The sequence below is a fragment of the Anastrepha ludens genome, chromosome 2 (genome assembly GCF_028408465.1).
Source record: "Anastrepha ludens isolate Willacy chromosome 2, idAnaLude1.1, whole genome shotgun sequence".
Taxonomy (NCBI): Eukaryota; Metazoa; Arthropoda; class Insecta; order Diptera; family Tephritidae; genus Anastrepha; species Anastrepha ludens.
In genome coordinates, this window is record NC_071498.1 from 18,405,976 (window position 1) to 18,424,743 (window position 18,768).

The 18,768-nt window shown below is 40.5% G+C and overlaps 1 protein-coding gene across 1 annotated transcript in view; it reads right to left on the minus strand.

Moving 5' to 3' along the window:
• The window catches only part of LOC128864250 (uncharacterized), a 75,773-nt gene that overhangs the window by 28,227 nt on the left and 28,778 nt on the right, over positions 1 to 18,768 (minus strand). The window contains exons 3-4 of the mRNA XM_054103823.1: positions 11,462 to 12,292; positions 1,318 to 1,811 (exon numbers count right to left, since the gene is read on the minus strand). Of these exons, the coding sequence (XP_053959798.1) occupies positions 1,318 to 1,811; positions 11,462 to 12,292 (1,325 nt within the window). The remainder of the gene's footprint in view (positions 1 to 1,317; positions 1,812 to 11,461; positions 12,293 to 18,768) is intronic.

The following is an 18,768-nucleotide window of genomic DNA, read 5'->3' on the forward strand; positions in this document are numbered from 1 at the left end:
TCTACGTTGTTCTAGTGGTACGGTTGCGACATGTCCAGTTTTTCCGAAAAAACAGGCGACCATTTGCTTGGAAGTGCTTCGTGCGGGAGCAACTTTTGTTGGATTTGGCTCATCTTGAAACACCCATACAGTCGACTGCTGTTTACTTTCGGGCTCATACGCGTAAATCCATGATTCATCACCTGTCACGATGTCATAGACGTGTTTCGAAGCCCCGCGATCGTATTTTTTGAGCATTTCCTTCGACCAATCGACACGAGCCTTTTTTTGAGCGATTGACAAATTGTGTGAGATCCAACGCGAACAAATTTTTTTGACAGCCAAATGTTTATGCAATATTGAATGTATGCTGGTCCCACTAATGCCTAAGATTGACTCAATCTCACGATAGGTCACATGACGATCTTGTTCGCGCACAGCATCAGTGGTTTTCGGAACAACAACTGATTTTGGACGACCTTCACGAAATTCGTCTTGGAGTGAACTACGACCACGATTGAATTCACCATACCATCGATAAACACTGGTCCTTGATGGAGCTTCATCGCCAAAAAATGAATTAAGTTCATCCATGCAATGTTGCTGAGTTAATCCACGTCGAAAGTTGTAAAAAATAATCGCACGAAAATGTTCACGATTTAATACCATTTTTAGACCGAGATGAATCTTTTAAGTTACTGTAAACAGCACAAATAGCGCTGGTATTTCAAAACGTTCTGAGTACGTAAAAGCCAAAAAATGTCAAACTTTGCGATACAGCTGTCAGTTGCCAGATTGCAACACCAGGGTTGCCAAATCCCGAAATATAAAAGGCACCCCTCGTATTAGCGACTGTTTTCTGTGCTTTCTCGAGATGTTTGCACAAGGTGGGGCAAAAATAATCGGCTTATGGAAAAATTTATAATTTTTGAAAATGGCGGCGTACGTCAGTCATGTTTGACACTTTAGAACTACACAGCTGCAGTATACAAGCAAACAAGTAAAGGTCAAATAAAGATTTCCAGCAATCGAAAATTTTTTTATGCAGTAAAAAAATTATTCAAAAGCAAAGTTGGATGATTAATTTTGCGCCACCTTGTACCTACAATACTTCTTATCCAGCTATACGCGGCCAAAATATTACGTTGAACTTTTAAAGCACGGTCGGTCTTGGGTAGTTCTAATATGTAATTAGCAGAAATTTGTGAATAGCACTTATTTGCACACATACCTACATATGCCCATACATATATACATATAAGCAGATCACTTATTAACCACCTATTTGCTCTTTCCTCTTTTATTATCAATGCATTACACCTAAGTATCGCTACTTACTCGAACTCGCAACGTCAGCATTATCGTGAAATTCAGCGGATTCCGCCAACTGCGAATGTAGCCCATGTTAGCTGGTGTCGTTGACGGTGGTGTGTTGACAACAGCCGCTGAGCTGGCAGCAGCATTTGCATTCGCCGTACTGACACTGAGAAAGCTGCCAACATCAGATGCTGCATCTGCATCAAATAAAGCTCTGGCTCTGGCACTGTCACTGATAGTAGCGCCTGACCCAGAGCCGGTGCTGTTGCCAACAGCTGATGTGGCGCCAGTTGTTGCCGCATTGCCAGCCAAGTCAGCTGTCATTAGTGCTCCTGCCGATGATGCTGTCACGGCTGTGCCTAGCATGACCGTTTCCACCGTAACAGTTGCTGTTGTGTGGCTATCAACTGCAAGCGGCATTACCGGTGACGATTGCATAGCTACTGTAGCGGGGCTTGCAACATCCTCTGGCGTGGAGAACTTTTTGTAAAATTTTAATAAGTCACTTATGTCATCTGAAATATATGGAGAGCATAGACGGGTAGAAATTTTAGTCAAATATTTTTGAAGAAAGAAAAAAACAAAACGCAAATGCAAATGAAAGAAGCAGCAAAAATTAAAAAAAAGAACACAATGTGAAGGAACAAGAACTTGTCCTGCCGTTTGTATGCAGGTTTGTTTGTGTATGTATTCTTGAGCAGCATGTAAAACGTCCAATCGTTAGTTTGCATTGTCTCTTGATTGAGTTGGGAGATAGAAAAATGTTGCAACTCTTTCAAAAGTCAGAAGTTCTGAATGGGCACATATGCATGCAGAGCAGGGAATGCCAGTGAATGGAGCATATTAATTTCCGCTATGTTGACTGTGAAAGCGATTGGCAGCCGAGGATTGTTGTTGTCGAACAAGGTTTGTCTTGCGGGAATTAAATTTCAACGAGACGATGCCAGAGCTCAGTATTTTTTCTTTATGCTCTTGCCCTAGATAGAGTACACTCGTGCATGTGTAGGTATGCAAAAGTATTTCTTGCTTTGGTTTGTACTTTCATTGATAAACTGTTTTTATAGGGCTTTCTATTCCCCGCCCTCGCCGGCTACTCCCAGTTAATCAACTGAAATGAAGTAACTAATGGAATTGTGGAAATGAAGACTGCTAAATACTTTTCACTGACCATTTTATTCTTCATTCTCATCGTAAATAGTACAAGAGTCACTACTGGGCGATTCGTGGAAACTTCGATGTAGATGCCTTGACCCGTAGCAGATATATGAATAGAACGAAAACGAAAAAGGAAATAAATTAATTTTTATATTTTGTTTTTTGCAGCCAGCAGAGTAAATTAGTCAACTATGAACCACCAAATATGCTTTAGGAAAACCATAAAATATATGGAATACATTCAAATCTTTTCAATTAGCTTAAGGAAACATTTATTTTATATTTTTATTTCCTAAAACATAGGTTCGGTTAGGTTAGGTCAAGTTGTTTTCCTTGGGCTCTACGCGCTTACTGCTTTTCGAGTAGTTTATTATTTCAATTAATTTGTATTTTAGTGCAAATATTTGTATACATATATGTGTGCAGTATGACATTCAGATAGATTACAAATATTTCCGATTACATATTTTATAGTTTAACAAAGCCAACTGAAATAAAATGCCTGCGATTGGATACAAGCAGTTTATTAGTTATTCTATCTACTATCTATATTACTATTATGATTAAGTCATGAGGTAGGAATGTCTGAAGTATTGAAGTTTTTTAGATTATCGATAATTTTTTTACAAAATCATTGAATGATGTTATCAAACCAAGATACTTTGAAATTTGCTTAATATTAAATGCTGGAATATCATATTGCGCACCGAATGCTTCGAGTCCCTGTCGATTCGAATGATATCCCAAAGAGTTGTCGATATAAAGGGGTTTACAATTGGCGCGGTCGATTTTGGCGCCCTGTGGCAGCCATTTTGTTTTGGTGACATCTGTTAAATCTGTTTTTTATTATTCAGTTGTTTATGCCAAATCATCATGGCAAGTTACACGATTGAACAGCACGTTCAAATAATAAAACTTTATTATCAAAATGGACATAACGGTAGACGTGGTGGCCCTTCAAAGTCGACTCTTCAACGTTTGGTGGCCAAATTTGAGACGACCGGGTCAGTAAAAAACAATCAGCCAACACCCGTACGTTTAAGGAACGCAAGATCAGCCGAGAACATTGTCGCGGTCCGTGAAAGTGTACAGCAGAACCCGAGGCAGTCTATTCCTCGCCGTGCACAAGAACTTGGCCTTTCGCAGACTTCAACTTGGCGAATTTTGCGCCGGGACTTGGGCCTACACCCGTACAAGATCCAACTGACCCAGGAGCTCAAAGTTGATGACCGTAGACAACGCCATTTATTCGCTGACTGAGCTTCGAATCGTTTGGAAGAGAACCCCAGTTTTGGGCGAAAAATCAACTTTAGTGACGAGGCGAATTTTTGGATGAATGGCTGTGTTAACAAACAAAATTGCCGTATATGGGACGACACCAATCCACACGGGGTTCACCAGGTGATAATGCATCCTCAAAAAGTTACCGTTTGGTGTGGATTTTGGGCCGGCGGCGTCATTGGTCCGTACTTTTTTGAAAACGACGTTGGTGAGGCGGTCACCGTCAACAGCGAGCGCTACACAACGATGCTAACCAATTTCTTATGGCCCATATTGATCCATATGGACCTAGACGACATGTGGTTCCAGCAGGACGGCGCTACGTGCCACACAGCAAACGCCACGATTGACATTTTGCATGAACGATTTGAGGGTAAGGTTATCTCTCGCAGGGGTGATGTGAATTGGCCACCAAGGACACGCGATTTGACCCCGCTAGACTTTTTCCTGTGGGGTTTCTTGAAGTCTCAGGTCTATGCAAATAAATCATAATCGACCGATGCTCTAAAGGTGAACATAACACAGCCATCGCTCAAATTCAGCCGGATCTATACGGAAGAGTTATTGAAAATTGGACCACTCGGATCCGTTCCACCGTAAGAAGCCGAGGCGGGCATTTGAATGATGTCATATTCCACACTTAATGGCATATATGCGCCTTTCAAATAAAAAAATAATTTTGTCAATAACTCACATACAGTTTGTTTTATTCCATTTCAACATCTACCCGCCCTTGCTGAAAAACCCAGCCAGTGGTATCGTCGGCATACACCTGCTGCCATTACTCGCCAGTACTCGACGCCTTGATTTGCAGCTTCTTTTACCTGCTCATCTGCGCGCTCGTTTCCTTCAATATCGACATGTTATTTGACCCAGTAAAAGTCAATTTTGTGTCCCTGGCGAAGAAGGTGCAGGTGCTGATGAATTGATGCAATTGAGGGATTAGGTTTGCTTTCATTCTGGATAGCTTCCAAGCAAGAGCGACTGTCGCTTTATAAGACTAGTTTTTCCGTTTTCAATTCTTTCATCGCTATACCTACATCGAATATAGTCGTTCTATTGTCCTAACTCAACGCACATATCGCAAAAAGTATGATGCGGTAAACAGGCACCGTCTGACAATACTATTCGTCGTTTGGTGTCGAAATTTTTTCTAACACGGGACAGTAGGAGATTGTCAATATGCCGTTCATCAACGACCAAGACGTTCCAATGAACTTGTTGAAGCAGTGAGGGAGAGCGTTGCCCAGGAGCCAACAGTGTGTCAGTGAAACCACAATGCGGCGCATTTTAAAGGATGATTTAAATATGTTTCCGTATAAAGTGCAATTGATACAAAGAATATCGCCGACAGACCATTCGCGTCGCTTGAAATACGGCCAAACAGTCGCTCGAATGGTTGACACTGAACCTAATTTTGGGAAGAAAATTTTAATGACTGACGAGGCACATTTTAACCTCCCTGGCAGCATGAATAAACAAAATTGCCACATTGGGGGAACTGAGAATCCACAAGAGATCCATGGAACGTCATTGTATGACCGGAAAGTAACTGTTTGGGCCGGCATTTGCACCAAAACCATCTTTGGGCCACATTTTTACCGAGAAAACGAAACGGTCGATGGAAACCGATATCGATGGATGTTGGCTCATTATGTCTGCCCACAAATGCGTTAAATCATTAAAGGATTGTCAACCGAAAACGGCACCCTCTACGTCTGCATAGAGCAGGACAGTGGCACAGAAGGTGCGGGATCTTCTCTTCCTCTTCCTCGTCTAGACAACTTCCTAAAACATAACTTCACACGAAAAATATTAGCTGAGGTAAAACGTTCTGAAAGCTCTCCTCTAGATGTCTTTAGGTAACAGTGCGCTTAAATAAAAGTTCTTTGACAGGCGTTGACTCCTTGACTCGACCTATTCAAATTTCCATTTCAAGGCGTTGACTCCAAATTTCAACCTTTCGTCGAAAGTGCTGATCAAATCATGAAAATCGTCATGTCGGACCGGCTTGTGAGTACTTGAGTCATTTGCCAGGATTTGTAGATTATACAGAAAATTGCTTCTAGCCATTAGCGTAAAGAGAATTATAATTCTCCATCTTCATTTCCTAAATAAAGAGAAAAAATGTTGAGATCTTTTCACTGCACCTAGTATTTATGTTCGATTCGAGACATCGCGCAGTGAGAGGTTCGATAGATCTAGCAGGAATAACCTCATTTTGAAAGGTGTATATCGACAATGTTTTCTTTTATTGTAATGATTGACCGTATGAGACAATGATTTATATGTAGATTTTATAAGTCAATTCTAGTTTGATCTATAACGGGTTTGTTGTTAGAGAAAATGATATTAAAACCTTTACAGATAGCTCAAAACTAGACAACACAGTACGTGGAGGGGTTTACTCCGAAAAACTCGGAGTAAGCCAATCATTTCGCCTACCTGATCATTGCAGTGCATTTCCGGTGGAAGTCACTGCCAAAAAAGCCACTTGTAAGCCACTTATAGGTAGAGAAACCATCAATAAGCAAATAAAAGTTGGCAAAACGTCCTAACATGCGAACTAAGAGACCATGTCCGGGACAGACATGGCCGAAATTGAACAGCGGTCGATCAAAAAGCTTGTTAAGTTTTAGCAGAGAAGCTATAAGAAAAATGATAGGGGTATTAACTGGTCATTGTTTATTAGGCAGCCACGCTAGAAGGTTAGAACTCTCGTACTTCGATTTCTGTAGAAGCTGCCTTAATACAGAAGAAGAGGAAAGAGTCAGACACCTTTTATGTGAGTGTGAAAGCTTAGCTATGAGGAGGCTCTGTACTCTTTATACGGCATTTTTAGTTGATGTAGCGGACATAGCGCATCTATAGGGTTTTTAATAAGAGTTGTTATTTTGATATTCAAAGAAAAATACTATTTATTTATAAATCATTGGATGTTTATTTCATAATAAAGAGGAAGGTATGCCGTTAGGTTAGGTTAGGTTTGGCAGCTGCATCGCACATAGAGACAACGATGCCACTTACACCACGAAATGGGTCCGTTGTGAACCACGGGGACTGAGCTACATTTCCCTCTCCATATTAAACCATCCTGAGCTTTTTTTAAAAGGTTGTTGATACCTAAAATGTATAGATTATCTATATTCGTTAAGAAGTAGGATTTTAAAAATCGGTTCCTGCTTCTGGCTAGAGCTGGGCATGTGCAAAAAAGGTGTTGAATTGTTTCCAACTCCTCCTCATTCCTGCAGCTACGACAGAAATCATGCATGATTTCCTTTGAGACAATGTCCTGTGAGGTCCTGATTTGAAGTCTATTCAGTTTTATAATACTCTTGGACAGACGTAAATTTAGCCTTGGCCATGTTTGCCTAGCAATTTCACAGGTGTTAACGCTAATCCATCTTTGATTTGCAAACCTGATTAATGCGTCCTTAATGAGAAGCTTACAAGTTTCGAGAGGTATCTCCATAAAATTACTTATGACTGGCAAACAGATACCTTCTCTTGTAAGTTGGTCTGCCCTACAGTTCCCTGGTATATCTCTGTGGCCTGGAACCCAGCACAAGATTATACGATATTGTTTAGCCATCTCATTTAGAGATTGGCGACAAAGTAAGACACTCCTTGATATTGTTTGGAATGCATCCAGGGCTCGTAGGGCAGCTTGGCTGTCTGATAGAATGGAGATATCCGTTTTTGATATTCTGTTTATTTTTAGCCATTTTAAGGCTTCATGACTAGCGTTTATTTCCGCTTGAAAAACACTACATTTTAAGGCTTCATGAATAGCGTTTATTTCCGCTTGAAAAACACTACTGTGATCCGGTAGTTTAAAGGATTCACTAATAGAAAGCTCTTCGCAAAATAACCCTGATCCTACACCGGTATCCATTTTAGGATCTCCTTGGATCTTCTTCAAACCATTCCAGTCTAGAAGGGATTTTCATTAGGACATTCCTTTCGAAGCAGAGAATGGGAGGGTGATAATCACAGTCACTGGGTATATCCGTGTAGGAGTCTAAGATGGTTGAATGTCCATGTGTGACAGTCTTCCATTGTGAGCTCGCTTTGAGCCTTACCACGGAGCAGGCCGCTAAGTATTTGCAGAAGAGATATAGGGGTGGTATGCCGTTCATAGTGAAAAATAACATCAGGCAAATGTCCACCGCGGCCGCGCTTACGGGACAATATCCTTTTATGAAATATTCCATAACCGAATTGCAAAGTGGCTGCCCTATGTCCTCGATAGTCTAACGAATTCCTTCTTTGAGGGTTTGAATCGACCCTGGGCTGTTGACGTAGACCTTCTCTTTCACGTGGCTCCAAAGAAAAAAGACACAAGGTGTTAAGTCATAAGATCTCGGTGGCCAATTGCGATCACCTCGTCGAGAGATAACACGGTCCGGAAACTTTTCCCGTAAAATATCAATGGTTTCATTGCTTGTGTACCATGTAGCGCTGTATCGTTGAAAATAAACGTTTTCCAGATCAATATCATCCAATTTCGGCCGTAAAAATCGTTAATCATCTCTCGGTAGCGCAAGCCATTCACCTGTAATGCCTGTTATTGGAAAACCCTTTAAAACTAACGAAGCTTTGCTCGTTTATCAAAGCTACCGGATGGCTTGAAAAGAAGCCCATAGGGTAAGGATAAGTTCCAGTGGTATCACAATGGACCTACGAAAGGTCTAAGTGTGCCATTGCGACAACCAACCTACCTACCTACCTAGATCTATAAAATTTTCAACTGTGCGCCGGACTCAGTGGCGACATATACCCAGCATGCATCATTTATAAAATAACTTTTCCTTTTTCTACAAAATTCATTCTTGACGAGCTGATATTGTCTTCATTATCATTACTTCAAGCGACATCGCTTAGTTGCAGTATATTTGAATGAATCTTGGAAAAGTCCCTACCGTCTTTTTCCGAAAATAATCATTCATTTCAGTCTTGTAAGTCTGATTATTTCCTCATACTTAATTTTATTTAAAAAATAATCTTATTTAAAGAAGAATTTGTAACCCCAGTTAAAATGAGTACAAAACGAAAGAGCTATTCCGACGAGCACAAAAAGGGAATCGTGGAAGACTCCATTTTGCAGTATTCTGTAAAGAGAAGACGCTGGATCTACGTATGGTTCGTAAATGGCGTGCAGACTACGATTACCTGTGTCAACTGGTGGACCAAGGAAATAAGAAAAAACGCAGACTTGGATCAGGTCGGCAATCGTTTTTTTCTGACTTAGAAGATTGCATTTGGGAATGGATTGCAAGCAGCAGAGCAATGGCTTTGGTTGTGCGGAGGACTGATATTCAAAAATTTGCCCTTGAAACAGCAATTAAATTTGTTATACCCACAGAAGAATTTAAAACATCGTCACACTGGTTGGGCAACTTCCTTAAACGATATGAACTGCCTCTAAGGAGATCAAAAACATTGTTTAAGGTGGAAGACAATGAAGTTTTTAAGCGTGCACTTGCGTCTAAGCTTTTTGTTGATGGCATCGATTTTTTGAAATACCAACTTTCCAACTTGATTGCTATGGATGAGACGGTGCTATTTCTAGGACAAGGAGCTCAAACGATAGTTCACCACAAGACTTCTTCGTCAATTTACGTTCCTTCTACCGGTTATGATAGTGCACGCGTTGCCTGTTTTTTTTTCGCGATTCGTCTAGATGGCAAGAAAGTAACGCCATTTTTAATCACTAAAGGTACAAAAAGCACAGATTCCACGTGTTACAGGAATTTTTCATTGAAAGTGAAAAAGCCTGCTGCACCCAAGCAGTTATAAGAAAGTGGGCTGATTTTATGCTGCCACCACTGTTGAGGGGTCAGAAAAGGCTAGTTTGTCATTCAGCCAGCACTCACCGCGCTAAAGACATAAAAAAGTTTCTTGCTGAGCGGAAGATTAATCAAATAATGATTCCGGCAGGAGTAACTGGTTACCTCCAGGCACTTGACATTGCAATAAACAAGCGATTCAAGGCTCATTTGCGGATGGAAATCAATGAATAAAATCAGTGAAAACAGAATGGTGAGAAATCGTCGAGGTGATTTTCTAAAACCAGGCTTATAAGAAGTTGTGAATTGGGTACAAAATTCGTAGGGCAAAATAACTGATAGTGATGTTTCCTATGCACTACAAACAGGCTACTTAGAGAAGAAGTATTCATTTAACGATCGCTATGTCGCAAGACAAGAGAGATTCGGATCAATGTTTCAACAGGAAATGGGCTTGGTAGAAAATCAGAATATAATTCAGAATTTTATTTATGACGATGTTCCAGAAGAAGGTGGCATGACTGTAATTGAATAAATTTAAATTTCTGTATTCTGTGCAAAATAAATATTAAATAAAAATATATTTTTAGTTTTGCCCTCCCCTGAAAATAAGCCCTAGCGTGTATTTTGGACCAAAAAAGACAGTAAAACAGTGTTAATATATTTTCGGAAAAAGACGGTATTATTTTATGAAAAGTAAAAAAATGCAGTTTGGCGACGAGATTGCTCCAGTAAAAATATTCGTACTCCTTTATAGATTAAATAAAAATACTGTTGGGAATCGGCTCAATAGAGATCCACTATTTTGAACCTTAGGTTAGGTTGGCATGGTTGCATAGGGAATGGGCACACTTGGACGAAGAAAGATTCGTCCTTTGTGATATCATTATGAAGGGGATGAGATGAGAGAGAAAAACCGATGCAGGGAGAGGGCGGGGAGAAGTGGTGCTGGGATGGTTTGGAGAGTGCGGATTACGAGCGATGACTATGTTTGCGTCAACCGCTTTATGCTGCTGATGAAATTCGTCAGATTTTTAATGTCAGCGCCAGCTAATATATATCAGCAGGCGTGGCAAAGAAGTAGAAGTCAAGATGCCTGGATCTTAGCCCCGCTAGAGCAGGGCAGCTAAGCAGAAGGTGCTGAGGTGATTCCACCTCATCCTTCATACATCCAGCGCAAAAAGGACTTGAGGTGATTCCAAGTCTCACAGCATGCATTCCTCGCGCATTGTGTCTTGTGAGAGAGCCCACGATATTCGAGAGCTGATATTTTGTCAGCCTCAGAAGCTCGCCCGAGCGCCTCCGGTCCACACGCGGCCAGAAAGATTTCGCGACCTTACACGTTTGTGTACTTGCCCAGCGCTCGCTGAGTTGGTGCGATGCCTGGAACACACTGCAGTGGTCCGGTAATCTGAATTTGAGTCTGATGGGGAGCTCCTCGCAAAAGACTCCACCGCCAACCTTTCCTTGCAACTTCGATCCATCCGTGAACAAGTTCACCAGGCCCTGCCCTCAAGTGTAGCCCTCCGTCCACTCTTTCCTTGACCGAATATAAGTGGAGAAGGTTCCGGTTGGACTAAACGATCCGATGACAGAGGGATGAACTCGAAGTTTCTAAGGATGCTTGAGTATTTTGAACCTTAATCACGTAACAAGTTGGGTATTCACGAAATGCATGGCAGGAAAATGCGTTTGTATGCCAAATATATCATCTTTTCAAAGTCATCATCTGCTCGCATTATAATTTCCACCAGGCAAACCGCAGACTGAATTTGAGTTAGGAAAAATATTTACCAAATTAATTGTCTCACTCTATTCAAGGTCACTGACGAACATAATCCGTATACTCGTACATACATTTGTACAAAATAAAAATTCACATTAATTTCTATATAGAACTACATATCCAAATACAACAATATACTAAAGCGCTGGCTTACCACTGCACTCGAATGTGTTGCAATTGCGCTGCTCAATGTTGTAGCCTTCGCAGAACAAGGTTGAATAGTTTTTCGTTGGTTTTCGGCGCTTGTGCTGACGTCGCGTTGTCTCCCCTGACTGTGCATGATGATCTTCTTTGTCCTTGGTGGTCGCTTTGCCGAATTTCACATTGCCACTGCCAAAGAAAGTGTCCTCATTTACTCTGAGATTACCTTCGAATGTGCGCATCAGTTCGTTGTTGTCATTGCTATTTTCACTTTTGGAATCATCAACTCGGTCATCTGCTTTATTGGTTTCCACTTTTTTGCCAACAATTGCCGCTGCCGTCGTAACTGTGCGCGTTGCTAGTGTTTTCCTCAAATTGGATTTATGTGGCGTATTAATCTTGTAGTCAATGTACTCGTTGGATGCTACTGACTCGGCTACGGTAGCAGTGGTGCCTGAAATGGGTTCGACAATTGCGGAATTGTCCGTCGTAGCCGCATTTCTGTTAAGCTGTTGTGAGTTGTTGCTGCTGTTCTCTTTGTCAATTTCGGTCTTTTGCTGTTGCTGATACTCGTTTTTGCCATTCATTGGCGTAGCAACAAAGTCCATTCTATCGGTGTGTGCTAATGCATTAGCCAGGGGTTGGGTATCATCAAAGCCTGCACTGCTCAACGTATCGTCATCAACCACATCTTCGTCATCTTCATCATCAGCGACCGCATTCAAGTTGAGCTGCATGTTGAAATTCACCATTGGATTATCGAGCAGGCAGCGTCGGAAGCGTTGTTGCACACCTTTGCCGCATGTAACGCTGCAGAGCGTAAAATCACTCCAATCGTCCCAACCTGCAGCGTGCAGCCCATCAATTCGCGCCGAGTCCGTTAGACAGCCGCCGGTGGTGGCAGTTTATGATGGTTACACAATTTCAAGTTGATTGTGTTGTTGTCAATTGCCATTGTAATTGGAGCAGAAATGTTTTTCGTTCGCATTGTTGTTGTTTTTGTAATTTTCAGTAACGACGGTGCGTTTGTGTGCGCCAACGCGTGCGGCATGTTGCAATATGTTGCCATCAATTTATGTGCCATGTGCGTAACGGTAATTGTGACAGAAGCAGCAGTCGGTGGGACGTCAGGTGGATGCCACAGCGCAGTAAGTTGTTCGTTCAGCATTCAGCATTCATCATCCATCATCAATGGCGCCGTCATTGCCAGCAAAAGTGGATGGCGTTTCGGTGGGATGAATGGGATGGGTGTTGTTGTTGATGGTTGCGGAATCGTCATCGTCATCGTTGTCACCATCATGTGTCGCACGTGAACCGGAAATGAGAGACAGGTAGTTCGTTTTTTTTTATTTTCTTCTGTGTCGCAATTCGAGTGGACCATTAAAATCTTAAACTTTTTAAAGCCTCATAAAGCAGGCTGATTTATTCATATGTACTACAAATATACTGTGTTGTATTTATATTTATATGTATGTGTGTAGATAGGAGTGGCAATTTAGAAGTCAAAAAACAAAAAATAATATCTCTGTTCTCATAGCATTGTTGTGATAGGTTATGGATAATAAGAAGAAGGGCATTTTACCAAATATTCGTATCAGTAAATTTTTCATTTTATATCACCTAGAAGTTTACTGTTATACATATTATACAATATATATATATTTTTTGTTGAAATTTCCAGATTTTTAGACAAAAACCATATCTGAAATTATTCTAAGCCATCTTAAATAAATCTTTACATAAATACAAAAAATGCTTACGCTAAATAATTTTTGTTTCAAAAGCAAAACTGTAAAAATGTGGCTTTATCTGGATTAAATATACAGTGCACTCTCTCATAACGGTCACCTCTTTGAGCGGACCTCTCCCATAAGCGAACACTTTTTTCCCTCACCAAAGATATTTTAGTTCTCTCATAAGCGGACAGCTCTCGCGGACACTTTTTTCTCTCACCAAAGATAATTTAGCTCTCTCATAAGCGGCAGCTTACAAACTCTGCCTTGAAGTGGTCAAAAACAGTGAATTTGTTAGATGTTGTTTATTTAATTCACAAAGCGTGGGAGTAAGTGAGTCCACAGGCAGTGAAAGATTGTTTAGGCAAAGCCGATTTTAAGAAGACAAACTTCCCTAAGGACGATTGGACGGTTATACCGCAGAGAATGAGCTTCCACTATCGGCAATTGCTCAGTTCAAGTTGACGTGGCGACTGTCTTAATTTCTCAAGTCTTCATAAATTATGAAGACGAGAAAAATATCAATACTGAAGTACCAACTCTCGCTGGCCAACTTTTCTGAAAATGAACTAAAAATTAGATTAACGACCAGTTAACTTCTTATGAAGAGGCTTATTTAGTAACGAGAACACTAAGCGCTCTTTCCTTAATCACATATATCACAGGATTCTAAAAGGACCTAAGATCAAGTCTTACTTTGGGTTTTGTTTCTAAGATTTGGCGGGAGGTTAAGGTATTATTCCCACCAAAGTGAGGTAATAACCTTCTGAATCTCGCAAATCCCATAGACCAAATATTCTAACATCTTTCATGTTGAAAATCATGGACAAGGTTATTTTGATAACCCCTCTCTATAAGCTGCAATTTGCATACCAAAACGGGAAGTCCACAGTCACACCACTGCACGCTATTGCTCGTAGAATATGTAGGAGAGGTCTTTGACTTAAAGGAAATAACCTTCTGTGCTTTTATGGACCGGAACATTGAGACTGCGTTTGATAAGGCGAACATTCAAGTAGTAGAACTGGCACTTTTTATTAGGAAAGCTGATCCTGCAATAGGTAAATGGGTAAGCAATATGGCGGTATTGTTTATTATGAACTTCTGGAACCAAACCAGACGATAACTGCTGATTATCATTCCCATTAGCTATCAAACCTGAATGAGGCACTTGACCTTGTGATTATCACCTTTTCCGTGGACTTCAATCCCATATGAGTAACAAGAACTACTCCTCAAAAGAAGCTATAAAAAGGGATACCGAAGCGTATTTTGGCTCCAAGGACAACAAATTTTTTGAGCAGGGAATTAAAAATTTGTCTAAACGTTGGGAAGACATAGTAAATAATGAAGGAAAATATATTATTGATTACTTCGAAATACTTTAAACATCTTTTTATTAATTTTAAAACCACCTTTAAAAAACGCACGAGCTTATGGACTGACCTGATATTATATTATTTTCCTTTTCGTAATCTCTAATTTTATAAACAATTTTCAAGATTAGTTATTTTATTTATTTATTATATGAAATTGTGTGTTGCATTGTGTCATGTGTATGAAGAGGAAAATGAACGAAATTTTTTTTTTATTTTTCCATTGCTTTTGGTTATATTTTACAAAAGTGAAAGTTAAAAATTCTACTCTCATAAAGAATGGCTACAATGACAAGAAATTTGTAAGACATAAATAAAACATAGAATAATAACCTTATTTTAACCGCCTAGTAACCCCCTTTTGAAAACTCTATTTAAATACTAAGCATCTGTAGAGAAATACTTCTGAATAGTTTCCAATTTTTCAACTTAAATTTTTTTCGAATATCTTCCGCCTTGCGCCACAATTCTATTCAAGCCTTACTGCCAGGCTCACTCAAATCCTATCCTTTCTCTGATGCCAATACTTAAATACCATATATTATACGTATGCATGCATGTATGTTCATCTAATATTGGCGGAGGAGGGGATCATAAGAATTTCAAATAGTGAAGTCGTTTGCCTCATAAATTCCACGCTCATCATTTATGCCGGAAATTCCTTTAGTAAGCTGCTTCACTTACACACTCGTTTGTACATAAATGTATGTACATATATTGGCATAGATGTGCAAGTTCATTGATGCATGTCGCCCTGTGCAAGCCAAAAGAGTAACGCACAAAATGTGGAGCGAGAGGACAAAAACAACGAAAGAGAACAAAACAACGAATTATCGCCGCTGTAAAAGAAAACTACTGAGACTCTGTCGCAGACAATAAAATAATCCTATACACGAACATACAAATATCAAACAAAGATATCTGAACTTTTTATGTTTATGTGCGTGGAAAAGAAAAGCGAAAGTCAATGCGAATTTTAGCAGCAACATTTAGGCCAAAAATAGCTAAGAATACGGATGGCAAGTTTTTCATATTTTTTTTCCAAATGCTAATCATTATTCATTTTTATTTGTACGAGTAATATGATAAAGTAAAGTGTGTAGTTCTATTGTGATTATTCCAAACCCTTCATCTATAGGGGCTTAAATGGATATCAGCGTTGCAATTCATGGAATCGGAGTTGAATATCTCCCAAACATCGATTTGTCGCATTCTAACTGATCATTTGGGCTTACGAAAGGTCTGTGCAATTCAACATTCGAAATACCTTATTAATTTATGTGAAAGTCTATAATTTATGAGTGATAACTGAGAAGTATTTTTCCTAATCTTGTGCTGAAATTTTCGTTTAATTTAGGATTCATTTGTTTCAAATGTTAATAGGACTATGAATAAGTTCGTGCGGTTTTTTTTCGAAATTTGAAACTTTATTGACGTAAAATGGTTACAAATTTAATATTCAAAATATTGTCCATCGCTTACTACTACTTTTTCCCATCTTTCTGGCAATTCACGGATTCCCTTTGTGAAAAATTCGGTCGGTTTTGCCGCAATCCACGAATCGATCCATTTTTTGACTTCATCGTAATTACGGAAGTGCTGGTCAGCCAGGCCATGTTGCATCGATCGGAAGAGATAGTAATCGGATGGCGCAAGGTCTGGACTATACGGCGGGTGGGGTAGGACATCCCATTTGAGCGTTTCTAAGTATGTTTTGACCACTTGTGCAACATGTGGCCGAGCATTGTCATGTTGCAAAATAACTTTGTCGTGTCTATCGGCGTATTGCGGCCGTTTTTCTCGCAGTGCTCGGCTCAAACGCATCAATTGTCGTCGGTAGACATCCCCCGTAATCGTTTCATTCGGTTTCAGTAGCTCATAATACACAACACCCAGCTGGTCCCACCAGATACACAGCATAACCTTCAGGCCATGAATATTCTGCGCCGACGTCGATGTTGAAGCATGGCCAGGGTGTCCATACGTTGCCCGACGTTTTGGATTGTCGTAATGGACCCACTTTTCATCGCCAGTCACAATTCGATGCAAAAAACCCTTTCTTTTGTGCCGTTGAAGCAGTTGTTCGCATGCCATAAAACGGCGTTCAACGTCTCTTGGCTTCAATTCATACGGCACCCAATGGCCTACCTTTCGGATCATTCCCATGGCTTTTAAACGTTTGGAAATGGTTGATTGATCAACTCCCAAAGTTTTTGCAACCTCTTCTTGCGTTTGAGCCGGATCTTGATCGAGCAATTCCTCCAATTCGGTATCCATGAACTTTGGCGGCGCACCCTCGCGTTCTTCGTCTTCCAAGCCAAAATCACCACTTTTAAAGCGTGCAAACCACTTCTGGCACGTTCGCTCAGATAGAGCATGCTCACCATAAACTTCCACCAAGATACGATGACTTTCGGCTGCTTTTTTCTTCATATTAAAATAATGAAGAAGAATTCCCCGCAAAAACACATTATTTGGCACGAAATTCGACATTTTCAAGTGTGGTAAAAATATTGTTGTTTACGCTTCAAATAAAAAACTTATACTGACGTTTGTGCCTTACGACAGTAGCTCTCCAATGAATGTTTGGAAATGTGGATCGATGGAATAATAATCAAGTTACGCCATCTGTTGTAAAACCGTAACGAACTTATTCATAGTCCTATTAGCAGTAAAAATTTCAATTACTTTTGGTTAATTCACGTCATTCTATGACAGCGAATAGTCCAAACGCATAAAATCGAGCGACCTTGACGGCCAAATTGTTGCAGAATTTCCGCAACATCAACATTAGATTAAGCAAATGTTGTTGACAACTGAATATCTAAATCACAATCAACAATGCACCTGCATCCTGCATATGGGCTAAGGCGGAAATGAGCTTCGTCTGAAAAATGTTTTTGTATTTCAACAAAACATCCGGTTTCCCTTGAATGAAATTACGAAGTTACGTTTAGTGGGATACGCAGCTGGCATTGCAGCTGTAATAATCGCTCGAAACACTGACGAAGCCAAAAGGAAGGTAAATCAGGTGATGATCCGAGTTTAGACTCGGCTATTAAACCATGGATTAAAGCTGGCCACAGAGAAAACAGAGCTAATCCTTCTAACCAACAGACGTATGCCATTAAAAGTAGATATAAAAGTACTCCATGCCACTTTATGGACAAAAAGAGTGGTCAAATACTTAGGAGTGCAATTAGACGCAAGGCTAATTTACTGGGCGCACATAAGTCATGCTGCTACAAGAGCTGCCAAAGTAAGTGGCATGTTAAGTAAGCTCATGGTAAACCTTGGAGGTCCAACGCAGAACAAGCGAAAACTTTTAATGGACACGACAAACTCCATTCTCTTATACGGATGCGAAATATGGGCAGATGCGCTAAGAGTGCAATGCCGGCGGAAAACTCTGCAATCTGTACAACGCACCTGCGCTCTCAGAGTGGCTTCTTCCTACAGAACAGTATCTGAAGCAGCGGTGTTAGTTATCAGCGGAATCATCCCTATAGATATAGCACAAGACCGAAAACGGAGATGGGAGGCAAAAATCTCAGTAATGCTGCTACCACGCTTCTCCGATATTGAATTCAAACGCTCACACTTTGGCAGGCAAGATGGAACTCTGAACGGTACGGTAGATGGACAGCGAGACTAATACCCGATCTAAAAAAGTTGGTAAAAAGGAAGCACGGTGAGGTTAACTATTACCCGTTGCACAGTTTTTGTCCGGACATGGGTCCTTTCGCAAGTATTTGTGGCGAATGGGAAAAGTGAGCCTACCAAATTGCATACTGAATATGATGATGCGGAGCGCACCTTTTTTAAATGCGAGAGGTGGAACATAGAGAGAACAGCTCTGCAACGAGCTATTGGTGTATTTACACCTGAGAAATAATCGAGAAAATGATGATAGATGAAGAAAAATGGAATGCCATCGCAAATTTCGTGGAGGATATTATCCAAAAAAAGAGGCGTAATATGAAAACTTATGCTGAAGTGCATAGGTTTCTCAAAATAGGCAACCATGGACGCAGGCTGAGTAAATGTCCTTCTTAGGACGCCGTCTTGGCCGTCTTGTCCCTCTACCTCGAAGCAATGCGGAAGCAGTCCCGGTGTGGAGGGGATATTTTTAGTGAAATCACCACACACGTAGTAGCGACGGGTACTGTATCGTGCGAAGGCACCACCAAAAAAAAAAACAAAAAAGGAGT